The sequence below is a fragment of the Mus pahari genome, chromosome 14, assembly GCF_900095145.1.
Source record: "Mus pahari chromosome 14, PAHARI_EIJ_v1.1, whole genome shotgun sequence".
Lineage (NCBI taxonomy): Eukaryota > Metazoa > Chordata > Mammalia > Rodentia > Muridae > Mus > Mus pahari.
The window spans coordinates 82,778,422-82,792,828 of NC_034603.1; the positions used below are offsets into that span (position 1 = coordinate 82,778,422).

General features: G+C 51.6%; 1 protein-coding gene across 3 annotated transcripts; it reads right to left on the reverse strand.

The window, feature by feature from the left end:
* Positions 1-362: 362 nt before the first annotated feature.
* Positions 363-14,036, reverse strand: Slc25a19 (solute carrier family 25 member 19). 3 transcript variants are annotated; one of them, XM_021212091.1, is made up of 7 exons: positions 13,807-14,036; positions 9,478-9,647; positions 9,163-9,318; positions 7,397-7,567; positions 3,958-4,141; positions 2,685-2,815; positions 363-1,772 (listed from the first exon to the last, which is right to left on the reverse strand). In XM_021212091.1, the coding sequence occupies exons 2-7, from the start codon at positions 9,607-9,609 to the stop codon at positions 1,590-1,592; spliced, it is 957 nt and encodes a 318-aa protein (XP_021067750.1). In that variant the 5' UTR covers positions 9,610-9,647; positions 13,807-14,036; the 3' UTR covers positions 363-1,589. The 3 variants fall into 3 exon arrangements, with proteins under 3 accessions (XP_021067750.1, XP_021067754.1, XP_029402268.1); XM_029546408.1 differs by lacking the exon at positions 13,807-14,036 and adding an exon at positions 13,374-13,799 and having other exon boundaries at positions 368-1,772; XM_021212095.1 differs by lacking the exon at positions 9,478-9,647.
* Positions 14,037-14,407: the final 371 nt, after the last annotated feature.

Sequence of the window (14,407 nt, forward strand, 5' to 3'; positions counted from 1 at the left end):
GGGGGGGGGGGGAACCTCCATAAACTCCTGCTGCAGGCAAGCCTGTGGAGCACTTTTGTAATTAGTCATTGATGGGGAAGGGCCCAGCCCTTTGTGGGTGGTACCATCCTTGGGCTGGTGGTCCAGGCTGAGCAAGCCAGTAAGCGGCTCCCTCCATGGCCTCTGCATCAGCTCCAGGCTCCAGCCCTGCTTGAGTTCCTGTCCTGACTTCCTTTGGTGATGAACAGTGATGTGGAAGTGTAAGCTGAATAAACCCTTCCCTCTCCAACTTGCTTCTTGGTCATGGTGTTTTTCATAGCAGTAGAAGCCCTGAAACAGGTTAGGGTTAGGGATCCTTACAATGGTCTGTAGTCAGCCTCTTCTCTGGTATATAAATTTATTCACACCTCTCCAGCAATAGGGTCACAAAACACTCCTGTTGCTCCAAGCCCAGGAAGCCAACAGCCCTCCCTGGGTCTTCAGAATCAGAAGCCGAGATCAGAAAAGGTTCAACCACTAGGGGAGGGCTACAGTGGACCACAGAGGAGAGAGTGGGACTAACAGACAGGGCAGAGCCCCAGTTTTCACCATCAGGGCCTTTCCTAGCAGGTATTACAATCCAAGTTATGGCAGGGGCTGGAATCCCACAAAATCAAGAAATCACCTCTCCCTTCCCTCTCTAGTCCAACCCCACCACTAGGCTCGAGCATGGGAAAGACAGCAGTCACGTGATTCTTCTCCCATGCCTGTGAACAGAAAGCTCCGTCTTCATCTGGATCCCTGGCTCTCCCGACAGGTGCCAACCACGCCTCACCAGGCAGTCGGACATCCCATGCTCTGGGCCTGAGGCCCATCTGGGGTTAGAGGATATGGTGTGCAGCATGTGTGCAGAGCTGGTGATGGCCCCTGCACTCCAGGGGGAGGGGAGCCACTCCTGTCTCCCACTGAGCACATCCTCTTCACTTCCCACCTTCTGTCTCAGTTTCCTTCCTGACCTGTTGTGGAGCCTCACAGACACAAAGGTCTGGGCCCTGGAGTTCAGAAGCTACCCGCATGACAGGGTTCTCCCCCTAAGCTGAGGAGCATGGCTACCTCAGGGCTGCAAGCCAGAAAGGCTCCCTCCCATCATCCTCCCTCAGATGGGGTGTGGTTCCTGAGCTGTAGGAGTGACACAAGGAACACGCCTTTTACTTTAATGTCTATTAAATAAGTTGGCAGGAGGAGCAGACCAAGTTGTGTATGTTAGAATTGTGCAAAGAGCCGGGCCCATCCGTCTGCACTCCAGTATGGTCCTATCAGGACTAGGAGCGTTCTCCCCAAAACCAGGACTACAGGAAAATGATGGCCAGTTCCTTCTGGGTTGGGCTGGTCGGAGGCGAGACTCACGCACACCAGGCTCCTCCACCTAGGCCTTCTTTTTACAGTGCAAGCACCCGCTTCTCTCGTCCTTCTGTTCAGCAAAGTCCCTTGCCTCCTTCTGCCTTCAGCTCCGGATGCCTTCATGCTCCCAGCAGCTGGCCTAGAAGGCCAACCGGGCAGCAGCCATTGTTCAGTATGAGCTCAGAGCCAAGTCTTGTCGGGTCCCTCCTTAGGCCCCTCCAGCCTCACAACTATCTGTCTTCCCTCCTTATGCAGTGGAAGAGGTTACAGAAGAGCTCGTACCAGAAGAACATGAACCCAGTGGAGAGCGCAGCCTTCATCAGGCTGGGGGACAGGCCCTTGAAGAAGCCCCGGGTGCCTTCTTCCTGTAGCACCTGCCGGGTGAGGTCCAGGAGGCCCCCGTAGCTCCGCACCTGGGGAGAGGAAGGTAGAGGCTGAGGAGGAAGCAGTGACTGAAACCATGACTGCCCAGCCAGGACAAGGCAGCTCCCAGTAACTGCTTACGGGATGGAGGAGGCCCTGGAGGAGGGAGTTCCTCACTCCTTCTAGTGCATGCTGTAACTGAGGAAGGGCCTGGGGGTCAGCAGCTGGAGAGCGCGCCTTCCTGGTAAGGAAATATCTGACTGGTTTCCTTCCATTGTGCAGTGATAGCTCTGGCCCATCTTGGAGTCTCCACCTCATTATCCGGCTTCCCTTGGGCAGCGGGTCTGAAGAGGGCCATCACTAGATCTTCCCTGACTGGTGCCCACCTCTAGCCTGGCCTATGTCGCCAAGCCCCTCCCTGTGTTATGCGCCAAGGCCACCATCCAGCCTCAAATCCAAGTCTGGCTGGTATTCAAAGCATTTCAACATTTGGCTCACGCTGGTCCTCCATGAGTGCCCCATGAGCATCCCTCCCTCCCTCCAGCTAGCCAGATTGCACTAGTCTCCCCATCAGGAAAAGGGCCTCTGTCCTGGGCTCTTGCCATTTCTCCCAGTCTAAAATCAAAGCTCTCTTTGGGACACCTTGGTAGATAGAAAAATAAGGTTACAAAACCTAGCATTGTGTAACCTTATTTTTAATTTTTTTTTTCTTTCTGAGAGGGTTTCCATGTGTAGCACTGGTTGACCTAGAACTTGCTCTGTAGACCTGGCTGGCCTTAAAATTAGCGATCTTCTTGCCTCTGTCTTCCAAGTGCTGGGATTAAAGGTATGCACCATCATCACCACCACCAAGCTAACCTTGTTTTTGTAAAAATGTGCAGGCGTAGTTATGCACAGAAATAAAGCTACAGAAGACCACAGCAGGGACAGGGTCACTGATCCAGCCGCACAGGATGGCTTACCTGGCCAAAGGCAGACCGGGCATGTTCAAACCCGCCCACCTGCAGGCGCTTCTTGATGAGGTCCAGGGGATACGTAAGGGTCTTGCTGATAACTCCGGAGCCACAGCCACAAAGCAGGTTTTTAAGGTTCCCTGAACCAGAGACACCATGTTGAGAAGGAAGGGTGAAGGCAGACAACATGTCAGGGGAGGGGGCAGATAGGGACTGCTCAGGGTTTAGAGCACCTGCTGCTCTTCCAGAAAAAAACAAGTTCTGTTCCCAGCACTGACGTCAGACAGCTCACAACTGCTTGAAACTACAACTCCAGGGGATCTTTTGGCCCCTTTGGGTACCTCTTCCCTACATACACACACACACACACACACACACACACACACACACACACACACCATACACACATAGACACCTGAATAAGAAAATAAACCAGGGGGCCGGGCGTGGGGGCGCACACCTTTAATACCAGCACTTGTGAGGCAGAGGCAGGCAGATTTCTAAGTTAGAGGCCAGCCTGGTCTACAGAGTGAGTTCCAGGACAGCCAGGGCTACACAGAGAAACCCTGTCTCGAAAAGCCAAAAAAAAAAGAAAAGAAAGAAAGAAAGAAAGAAAATAAACCTGGGCTGGAGAGGTGGCTCAGCGGTTAAGAGCACTGGCTGTTTTTCCAGAGGGCCTGGATTCCACCCCCAGCACCACATGATGGCTCACAACTGCCTGTAACTCCAGTTCTAGGGGATCCAATGACCTCTTCTTGCCTCCAAGGGCACGAGGCGCACACATACACACACACAGTACACAGACAGACCAGACAGACAGACAATACCCATACTCCATCACAGAAGGACACTCCGCAAGCATTCCTGCTTCTCAAAGGCAGAGAATCACTGCGCAGAGAGCCATACAGGCACATTAGCCAGCTTGGCAGCGGGTCCCCGTGCTGTCATTCCTACCAGAAGGCACAGAGCCTGAGTCACAGAAAGAGAGGGGGAACACTGTGTCCCTCACCCCCAAACAGGAACCACAGAAGTAAAAAGGAAAATTCAAAACCAAAACCCGCAACTTGTAGGTTGGGCTTCTGACAAAAAACTGGACAGCAGGACCATTCCCTGGAAACAGGCCTCCTTCCGGAAGCCGGGGGGAGGTATGGGAGAGCCGGAGGCAAGCTCCTCTACGCTACAGGACTTGCTGAAGAGCCAGGGGCCTTAGCTTCCAACAGGAAATGCACTGCCCTGAAGGTCCCCAGAAGCTGCGGCCCAGGCCGGGCTGCGGGCATCTCACCTGTTTGCTTTCCGTCTGGTGGTATGAGCCAGTCATAGGCACGTTTTAAGGAGCGGTAGCAGGAGAACTGCAGGCCCGCGTAGGGGAAGATGGCGATCACGGTGGGAGTCAAGCCTTTGTAGAAGACGAAGGGGCCCTCGGTCTTATACATGGTCCGTATGGCCTCTCGCAGATTGTTATAGATCTGCCCACACACATGCACAATGTGAGTGAACCCCGTGAGGCGGTTTCTGCCCACAAGCAGCCCAAACGCATCTTTTCTTATCTAAAGCCCAGCTTCCAGAAGCTTAGCTTGCTTTTCCTGTTCAGTCTAGGAAAACTAGAGAGAAAGGTAAGGGGGTGGTGGTGGCTGGGTGTAATGGCACAGTCCTAGCACTTGACAGGTGGACGTAGGAGGGTCAGGAGTTCAAGGCCGGCCTGGAGTAAATAAGACCCTATCTCAAAAGGGCATCTGAGTATGGTGACGTACGCCACAGTCCAAGCACTTAGTATAGAAGCAGGAGGGCCCAGCGTCGAGGCCAGGGACAGGATAGATGGCTCAGTGACTACGAGAATTTGCTGCTCTTGCAGAGAATCCAGGTCTGGTTCCCAGCAGCACCGCAGCAGTTAACAACTGCCATTAACTCCCGTTCCAGGGCACCCAACAACCGCTTCTGGCCTCTATGAGCACTACGTGTCCACAGAGCATGGACATACTTGTGGGCAAAACACCCATACACACAAAACCAAAATCTTAAAGAAAAATGTCTAAGGCCAACTGGGCACAGCTAGAAGTACACACTTGGAATCCTGACACTCAAAAGGCAGAGAGGCAGGTGCACCTCTAGGACTTCAAGGTCAGCTGATCTGCATAGGACTCAGGCCCAGCTTGAGCAATTTAGGGGGACCCTGCCTCCAAACTGAACAAAGAAATAAAAGGGGGTGGCTTTCTGACAACTTTCCTTCTAGAACCATCAGGACTTGTCATCTGCTCTTGGGGAAGACCAAGGTTCAGGTCCCAGAGCCCACACAGCAGCTCGCCAGTTCCGAGCCTGCATGACACCATAATGCACAGGCGTAAAATACCCACATACATAAAATAGGATAAATCTTTGAAAGTTTATGTCCTGTGGACTGCAAAGGGAGCCACCGGACTTCTGGAGGCCACTGTGCCAGGGCTTGAGGGAAAGCCACCGGCAACAAAGCCTGCCTAGGTCTTCCAAGGAGATCGCAAACAAGAATGGCAGAGAGTGGGGCTGGTGAGATGGCTCAGCAGGTAAGAGCACCCGTCTGCTCTTCCAAATGTCCTGAGTTCAAATCCCAGCAACCACATGGTGGCTCACAACCATCCATAACGAGATCTGGCGCCCTCTTCTGGAGTGTCTGAAGACAGCTACAGGGTACTTACATGTAATAAATAAATAAATCTTTAAAAAAAAAAAAAAATGGCAGAGAGTGGACGGCTCACTTCAAAATCCTTCCCAGGAAGGCAGGGAGCAGGGTGCAGACTGATGGGAAATGCCCCACAGGCTCGCGGCAGGTTACTCTGAGAGGACTGCAGGCCAGGCCAGGGGAAGCTGGCCTGTTTGAGAATTTGGTGACTCGGGTCTTCTGTGTGAATGACTGCTTCTCAGCTGTGCTGGGGCTCAGAGCAGGTCGGCCCAGACCGAGGCCCTGCAGTTAGGAGAGGTATCACGTGGTCTCCTGCCTGATACTGGGGCCACCTTTTCCTCTCTATGATCTTTCCCCAAGAGTCAGGAAGTAACAGGAAGTAGGACAAGCTGGGTTCTCGTCACCCACCTCTCTCTCTCTCTCTCTCTCTCTCTCCTCTCTCTCTCTCTCTCTCTCTCTCTCTCCCTCTCTCTCTCTCTCTCTCTCTCTCTCTCTCTCACTTTGGTTTTTCAAGACAGGGTTTCTCTGTATAGCTCTGGCTGTCCTGGAACTCACTCTGTAGACCAGGCTGGCCTCAAACTCAGAAATCCGCCTGCCTCTGCCTCCTGAGTGCTGGGATTAAAGGCGTGGCCACCACGCCCGGCTCACCCACCTCTCTCTAACCCAGCAGCCAACACACTGCTGAGACCGACTCAACCCTCACCCCGTTTCTCCTCCAGGGCAGTCACCCCAACCTCCAACTCTCCAGTGAATTATACGCAGCTATTTGGCTCTTCTGCCCCATCCCGTCTTCCAGACTGTTCCTACAGGACTTTGTTTTTGCAATCAAATATCGTTAGAATGTTTCCCAACTGGAGTCTCCATCCTGAGTAACACGATGGCCAAACAAAACCAGAACCATTTCTAAACCAAATGTCCTCTCGCCACCAATGCAGCCGTAGGATGGACGGACTTGAGACACACCCACACTGATATTTCTAAAGAACATTTATAGTTTTGACTTTATGAGTATGGATGTTGTGCTGGCTGATATTATGTTCACTTGGCACACAAACTAGAGTTGTCTGAGAGGAGGAAAAAAGGAAAAAGCCATGAGACCAGGCTGTAGGCATTTTATTAGTGACTGATGGGGAAGGCCCAGCCTGTGGTCCTGGGTTCTATAAGAAAGCAGGCTGAGCAAGTCAGGGGAAGCAAGTCAGTAAGCAGCCCCTCCATGGCCTCTGCATCCGCTCCTGCCTCCAGGGCCCTGCCCTGTGAGAGCCCCTGTCCTGACTCCCTCTCATGATGAACACCGATGTGGAAGCACAAGATGAACAAGCTTTGCCTTCCAACCTGCACTTGGCCATGGGTTTCACTGCAGCATTAGAAGGCCTCTAGGTATGTCTGTCTCACATGCAGGACCTGTGGGGGCCAGAAAGTGGCTTTGGATCCCCAGAGACGGGAGTTGCAGGTGTTTGTGAGATGCCTGTGGGTGCTGGGGATTGAACCTGGGCCTTGAGAACCGCAGCCAATGCTCAGAATCATAAGTCCCCTCTGCAGCCGCTATGTTTAGTTCTTGTGGGGGGGAGGGGGTATAGGCACACTTTTTGTACATGTGGTGGTCAGAGGACAAAGGCAGCAGGCTTCTCCGACAGGGCGGGCAGCCCCCTCCGACTGGGGGCCAAGCTGAGCCCTTTCTCCCCTAAGTAGCTTTTGTCAAAGTGTTTGCTCACAGTGAGAGGACATCGGCTTGGCCCAATGCTGTCAGTAAGTTCTTCCCAGACAGGGACTCAGCCACGCCATGTCCTTCAACCAGTGAGGAGACCCTGAAGACATTACGGCTTTTCCTGAGTCCCAAGTCCCCGGACGCCTGCCTTCACTCGGCCCACTGCTGGACACTTGTCCTGTTGTGGTCCTGCAGGCTGTATCTCCCTGGAAGGCTATGGGCCACGGGAGAAATGGACCCTTGCAGAGTGCTGCTGGGTGGAGAATGCAAGGCGTTCCCAGCTTCGTTTCCTAGAGGGACAGGAGCCCCACCTCCTGAGCTCTCCCCTCAGCTAGGCTCCCCTCCCTGGTCCTGACCGCTCACCTTGGGCTCACCCTGAGCAGCAAGGCGGGTACGCAGGACGTCCACAGGGTGTACGGTGAGGGTGGCTGTGCCAGCAGACAGGCCGCCGCACACAAAGTGCGCTGAGAACTGGTGGGTTTGGTACAAGTTGGCTCGGTAGAGCAGCTCAGTCAGCTCTTCAAAGGCCAAAAACTGCAAAAGCAAGTGGGAAGGACTGAGGACGTGCTCACCCCCAAGGACACAGCTCCCCGGGAGGAGAACGCGCCATTCTGTGTACTCAGATGCCTTACTGTTACCTGTGGGCAGGGTAGATAAGACGCATGTCCTACCACTTGAGTCAAGCCAGGTACCCAGAGATAAGGAAGGGAAATGGGACGATGGCTCAGTACTTCCTCAGAATTCAGTTCCTAGTGCCCACATCCGGAAGCTCGCTGCTGCCTGTACCTCCAGCTCCAGGGGACCAGCTCTCATATTCACACACCCCACCCGCATACACACAACTGAAAAATCTTTAAAAATCAAAGAAAGGATGCCGGGCATGGTGGCGCACGCCTTTAATCCCAGCACTTGAGAGACAGAAGCAGGAGGATTTCTAGTTCGAGGCCAGGCCTGGTCTACAAAGTGAATTCCAGGACAGCCAGGGCTACACAGAGAAACACTGTCTCAAACCTCCCCCCAAAATAAAAAAATCAAAGAAAGGGAGGAAATGGACCAGCCTAAGGTGTGGTTCAGTGGGAGGTAACACAGGCCAACACAGGCTCTGGGTACCTATCATACAAACAACACAGCATCAAACAACAACGACAGCTTACTTGGTAAAGTATTTGAGCTCCAGCACCCACATATGAAACAGGGTGCCCTAGTGCATGCCTGTAATTCCAGAGCCAGTGGTGACAGCGATAGAGACACAAGGATCCATATGGCTTGCTGGTCAGCCAGTCTCGCCAAGTCAGTGAAGTTTAGGGAGAAGCACTGTTTCAAAAAATACAGCAGAGAGGCCAGGCACGGCGGTGCACAACACTAATCCCAGCACTTGGGAGGCAGAGGCAGGTAGATCTCTGTCAGTTTTAGGCTAGTCTGGTCTATAAATTGAGTTGAGGACAGCCAGGGCTTTGTTACATGGAGAAATCCTGTCTTAAAAAACCCCAAAACAAGCCGGGCGTGGTGGCGCACGCCTTTAATCCCAGCACTCGGGAGGCAGAGGCAGGCGGATTTCTGAGTTTGAGGCCAGCCTGGTCTACAGAGTGAGTTCCAGGACAGTCAGAGCTATACAGAGAAACCCTGTCTCAAAAACCCCAAAAACAAAACAAAACAAAAACCAAACCCCAAGTGAACCCTAGGACCTGTTCTGTCATAGCCTTCTCTTCTGGAGAATCAGAAAGATGACAGGATCTACCTCACAGGATGAAGGAGAGACACAAGGACAGAAGGAGAAACTGACCCCTGTTAAATTGTTCTCTGGCCTTGACACCCTGGCAGGAATTGTTTAGCAAGCGTGCCTCCCACTTCGCCACTGAAGAAATAAACAAAAAGTAATCTGAAATTGAAAGAAGAAAAATGTAGTACCCCTCAGTACCCCTGGGACAGTCAGGAGAGGGAAAGCAAACAGGATGGGGAGGGAAGGCCTAAGGTGTAGCTAACCAATAATGTCCTCAGGTGGTTAGAGCAGATTTCCCATGAAGGCAAATTGGCAGAGTAGGGCTTGCCACCAAAATCATTGCCCCTTCTCTGCTCCATGGAGCAACGTGACGCCAAGGACCCGACCGATTAGGCTCCCTGATACCTACTTGGACAGCTCCGTAGCCTATGGACAGAATCTGGGCTGGAACATGTCCTTTCCAGAATGCTCTTGGGCCCTCCTCTTGCAGAATCTGCTTGGCTGCCTGGAAGATTCCGTGGTATTTGGCATTGGGGTCACTTGGACACAGGCGTTCAATCTGGAGCTAGGGATTAAAATATAAAAGGTCAGGGGGTGGGGTGGGGTAACTGACAAGGGGAAAAGAAATACTTCACCTTGACAGAATTCTAAGTTTTGGGAATTGCCTTTGCTGGGACTAACCCTGCCCGCTAGCCCATCACAAGGAACAGTGGGGGAAGGGTACCTGGAAACGGATCTTGATGACGTCCAAAGGGCTGATCAGGGCACGGGTGACAAGTCCTGACACTGATCCCGCCACCGCCACCTCCAACTTGGAGTTACTCCTGACATCTGCTTTGGCGTCATAGCCAACCATCCCTGCCTCTGGTCCGTCCAATGTCCATGAGTATCAAGCTAAGTGTAAAAGCCACAGAGTGAAGACAGCTTCCTTAGGGCCTCTCCTCAGGTGCCACCTCCTGCAGCAGCCCACCCTGCCCAGCCTTTCTCCCGAGGGATGCTGCTTCTTGTCCTCCGTGATTAGAATAGAAGCCTGCAGAATGGGACAGTGGTGGCACACACCTATAGTCCAGCACTTGGGAGACAGAGACAGGTGGATCTCTGTTTGAGGCCAGCCTGGTCTACAGAGCAGGTTCCAGAAACGACTAGGACTACACAGAATAACGCTGTCTCAAAAAAAAAAAAAAAAACCAACCCCCCCCCATGCAAGCCTATGGAAACATAGTCTTTATTTAATTGTTGAACCTTCCATATCCAGTAACAGAAAAGATCAATCATATACCAGGGATGGAGGTTCAGTGAAGAACACTTGTTGCTTAATCGTGGATACTGGAATTCACATCCCAGGGTCCACATGGTTCAAGCACCTTTAACTCTAGCTCCAAGAGATCCAGTGCTCTCTTCTAGCCTCTGAGTGTCCCTGCATATATGTGTGTGCAGGGACTGACACACACCCAACACACATACACATACACACACACACACACACACACACACACACACACACACTAATAATTAAAAATAAACTTAGGGCTGGAGAGATGGCCTAGAGATTACGAACACTTGTTACTCTTGCAGAGGACCTGGTTTGATTCCCAGCACCCACACTGCAGCCCACAGCTATCTATAACTCCAATCCTGGGTCATCCCAGATCCTCTTCTGACCTCCACAGGCACCAGGCATGCAGATGGTGTGCACACATACATGAAGGTGAGCAAAACACTCAGATGCATGAAATAAATGAATCTAAATTTTATTAAATTAAGAATATAATTCTGGGCTGGAGAGATAGCTCAGTGGTTAAGAGCACTGACTGCTCTTCCAAAGGTCCTGAGTTCAAATCCCAGCAACCACATGGTGGCTCACAATCATCCTTAACAAGATCTGACGCCCTCTTCTGGAGTGTCTGAAGACAGCTACAGTGTACTTACACATAATAAATAAATAAATCTTTAAAAAAAAAAGAATATAATTCTAGTCAGGCTACCATTATCCAAAGTCACTCCCAAGTGTCTTCTTCATGCTTCCTTCCACTGTAATCCCACCCAGCACTTGAGACTCCAGGCCAGCAACAGTTAAGGTAGCAGGAACCCCGTCCTGTGGTATTCTGAATAACAACAGTAAGGTGCACTACTGGGAGGTGTGTGCCCCTGCTGGAGTAGGTGTGGCCTTGTTGGAAAAAGTGTGTCACTTGAGGTGAGCTTTGAAGTTTCAGAAGCTCAAGCCAAGCCCAGTGTCTGTTTGTCTGTCTCTTTTCCTACTGCCTGCTCCTCCAGCATCATGTCTGCCTACATGCCACCATGCTTCCCATTACCGTGACAGTGGACGAAACCTCTCAACTGTAAGCCATTCCCAGTTAAAAGTTTTCCTTTATAATGTTGCTGTGAGGCCCAGCACTTGCCTTTTTAATCATCACTCCCCCTCCTCCCCCCCACACACACCCGGGAGGCAGAGGCAGGTGGATCTGAGTTCCAGGACAACCAGGGCTACATGGAGAAATCATGACTCAAAAACAAAGCAAGGGGGCTGGAGAGATGGCTCAGCGGTTAAGAGGAGTGACTGCTCTTCCGAAGGTCCTGAGTTCAAATCCCAGCAACCACATGGTAGCTCACAACCATCCGTAACTAGATCTTGAACAAGGCTGAAGAGATGGCTGGTTCAGTAGTAAAGAGCACTGACTGCTCTTCCAGAGGTCCTGAGTTCAATTCCTAGTCACCACATGGTGGTTTACAACCATCTGTAATGGGATCTGATTCCCTCTTCTGGTGTGCATGAAGACAGAGTACTCATATAATACATTAACTAAATAAACATATTTAAAAAAAAAAAAACAAAGCAAAAAGTTGTTGTGCTCATGGCATCGCTTCACAGCGAAAGAACTTTAAGACACCCTCCGAAACAAAACAAACAAACACCTAAAAAGAGAAGTCTTTGAAAAGACCATCAAATTAGCCCGCAGCTGGAACAAGCAGTGACCAGGAGGCCAGGTCACTCTGTTCCCCTCCTTCTCTCATTCACCCTGGAACTCTTCCAGAAGGTTCCCCTGGGAGAGTCAGTCGGGCTAAACCAGGACAGAGGACTAAGTCACTGAACCGTCTTAGGGGTGACTGGGCTGCCCAGTCCTTCATGGTCTCAAGTTTCCCGCAGTCTAGGAGGAGAGACAGCAGAGATGCAGGCGTCCTGGCTCGCTGTCCACAGACGCTGGGAAGCTATCGAGTCTGCCGGCAAACCCAGCCGGGAACTGCACCGTTCAAACCAAACACAAAGTGGGAGAGGCTGTTGTGTCCGGATTTCTAGAAATGAGCACTTCTGCATTGCTGGAGACAGGTCCAGAAAACTGGGTTTTGACTCCTAGGGAGACTGAGGCAGAAGGACCACAGTGTGAGGGCCAGCCTGGACTACACAGCTCCACTCTGTCTTAACATAAAGGCTAAAAGGAAAGCCGTGACTCACACCTGTAACCTAGCACCCAGGAGGCGAAGGCAAGAGGACTGGGAGCCAGCCTGGGCTATCTATATAAGACCTCATCCCAAGAAATTCAGAAATTCAGACAAAAGGCAAAATGCTAGCCAAACATATACAAGTCCCTGGGTCCCGCTCCCCAGCACCAAAAGGGGTCACAGTAGAGCTCAGGGTAGAGTCCCTGCCTTTTATGCACAAAGCCCCGAGTTTATAAACCCATTGTTACAAAAAAATAAAAGCCTGTATGCATACAGATGGCTTAGCAGGTGAGGGTACCAGTTGCCAAGCTGGAAGACCTAAGTCAAGGGAACTGGCTACTGTGCTTTTGTTATTGTTGATTTTTGGTTTTGTTTTTGGAGACAGGGTTTCTCTGTGTAGCCCTGGCTATCCTGGAACTCACTCTGTAGACCAGGCTGGCCTTGAAATTAGAGACACCCCCGTCCCCCATCTCTGGGTTGTTACCTCAGTGCTGGGATTCAAGGCGTGTGCCACTACCCCCAGGTTCTGGCTGCTGCTCTTACTGAGGACCTAGGTTTGATTCCCAGTACCCACAAGAAGGCTCACAGCAGTCATTCCAGTCTCTGGGGATCTGAAGCTCTTTCTCCCGCCCCAGGCATGCATGTGGGGAAATACATGCAGGCAAAATGCTCATTCACAGCAAAATAAAAGTAAAAAGACAATTAAATAAAATAAAATACCAACTCAGCTTTCCCTTGTGGGAAGTGGGAGATGACGTCTGACTGCCTGACTCAAACTGCTCATCAAATTAAGTGACAAAAACCAGTAAGTCACACACACCTAAAAAGCTTTAAAAAGTGTTTGTCTTCCAGAAAACTAAAAAACACAAACATTTTTACAACCCGGGCTAAGAAAGGATCACATCTGGTAACATACCCTGGGTTCACTCTCCAAAAACCAGCACTTGGAAGGTTGGAGGCGGGAGGACCAAGAGTTCAAGGTCACCCTTAGAACATAACAAGTTCGAGTCTCGCCAGGGTTATACGGTCGCAAACCAATAACAAAAATAAGTAAAGGGAAAAATTAATCTCCTGTTTATTCAAAAACCTTCGTGCACTAACAGTCCTGCTATCTAAACAGATAAAAATGATTTATAATATAAATATATATAAATGCAGGATTAAGACAGGGCGTCTGCTGACCTGAGTGCCTGAGTGGCAGTGATGGGGGTGCAAGCGAGTTTCTTCACCCTGCCGTTTTTTCTACCTCAGACTCCACTGTCGGGTGGACAGGTGTCCTTCGATGACTAAGAGAGCCCATGTGATCTGCTGAGGAGCTCTGCAGACAGCCCCGCGTGAGTACACTATCCAGGCGTTCCGGGGGTGGGGTGGGGTGGGGAGGGCTTCTCCGTGAGTCCGGGGCAGTGCACACCCCATGGGCAAACGCCTACGATGGTGAGTGGTGGTGGGAGGGATTCGCCTTCCGTGTCTCAAGATGCTCCTGGGGTCAGGTGTGCCTCGTGAGCATCCGTCCCCGCCCCACGTGGATACCTGCCCTTCTGTGTCCCGACACACGGAGTGGGGGTAACGGCCCCCGAGAGTACCAGGAGGAGAGCAAAGCCAGAGGTCCACTCACCTGACACTTGAGGCTCGGCCGGGCTCCTCAAGCTCAGTTCACACTCCATCTCAGTGTAGCCCAACAGCAAAACTTAACTGCACTTGCCAGTAACTGACAGGCCGCTGGGCCAATCATCGTGCAGCTTCTGGCCGCCGCTGGACGAATCGTCGTACGTCGGAGGGCCCATCCAATGTCACTATCGAGGGACCGCTGGGTAATGTAGTCTTCCGCTTCCAAGCCACGCCCCCTGAGAAGCAGCAGAGCCTCCTGGGAGGTGTAGTCCCACAGTTCGTTGGGTGTGCATTTCCGACGCCGGATGGCGAAGTTGGCTTTTACGACCTTCTAGGCGGCCTCTCATTGGCGCGATCCTCTGAAGTCAGCGTGGCTGTGGAATGTTAGCGCTCGCTGAACTTGACCCATTTTTTAATTTTTTTTTTTCCCCAAATCAATGTAGTCTTAGAATTCATATAATCTGGCCGGGCGTGGTAGCGCACGCCTTTAATCCCAGCACTCGGGAGGCAGAGGCAGGCAGATTTCTGAGTTCGAAGCCAGCCTGGTCTACAGAGTGAGTTCCAGGACAGCCAGGGCTACACAGAGAAACCCTGTCTCGAAAAACCAA

What these genes read in the sequence shown, in the direction of transcription:
- Slc25a19 (XM_021212091.1), bottom strand. Translation starts at nt 9,609, where the DNA reads ATGGTTGGCTATGACGCCAAAGCAGATGTCAGGAGTAACTCCAAGTTG. An exon ending in TCATCAAGATCCGTTTCCAG is followed by an intron (nt 9,319 to 9,477) that starts GTACCCTTCCCC and finishes TTTAATCCCTAG; the next exon opens with CTCCAGATTGAACGCCTGTG. An exon ending in CTGCTCAGGGTGAGCCCAAG is followed by an intron (nt 4,142 to 7,396) that starts GTGAGCGGTCAG and finishes GTGTGTGGGCAG; the next exon opens with ATCTATAACAATCTGCGAGA.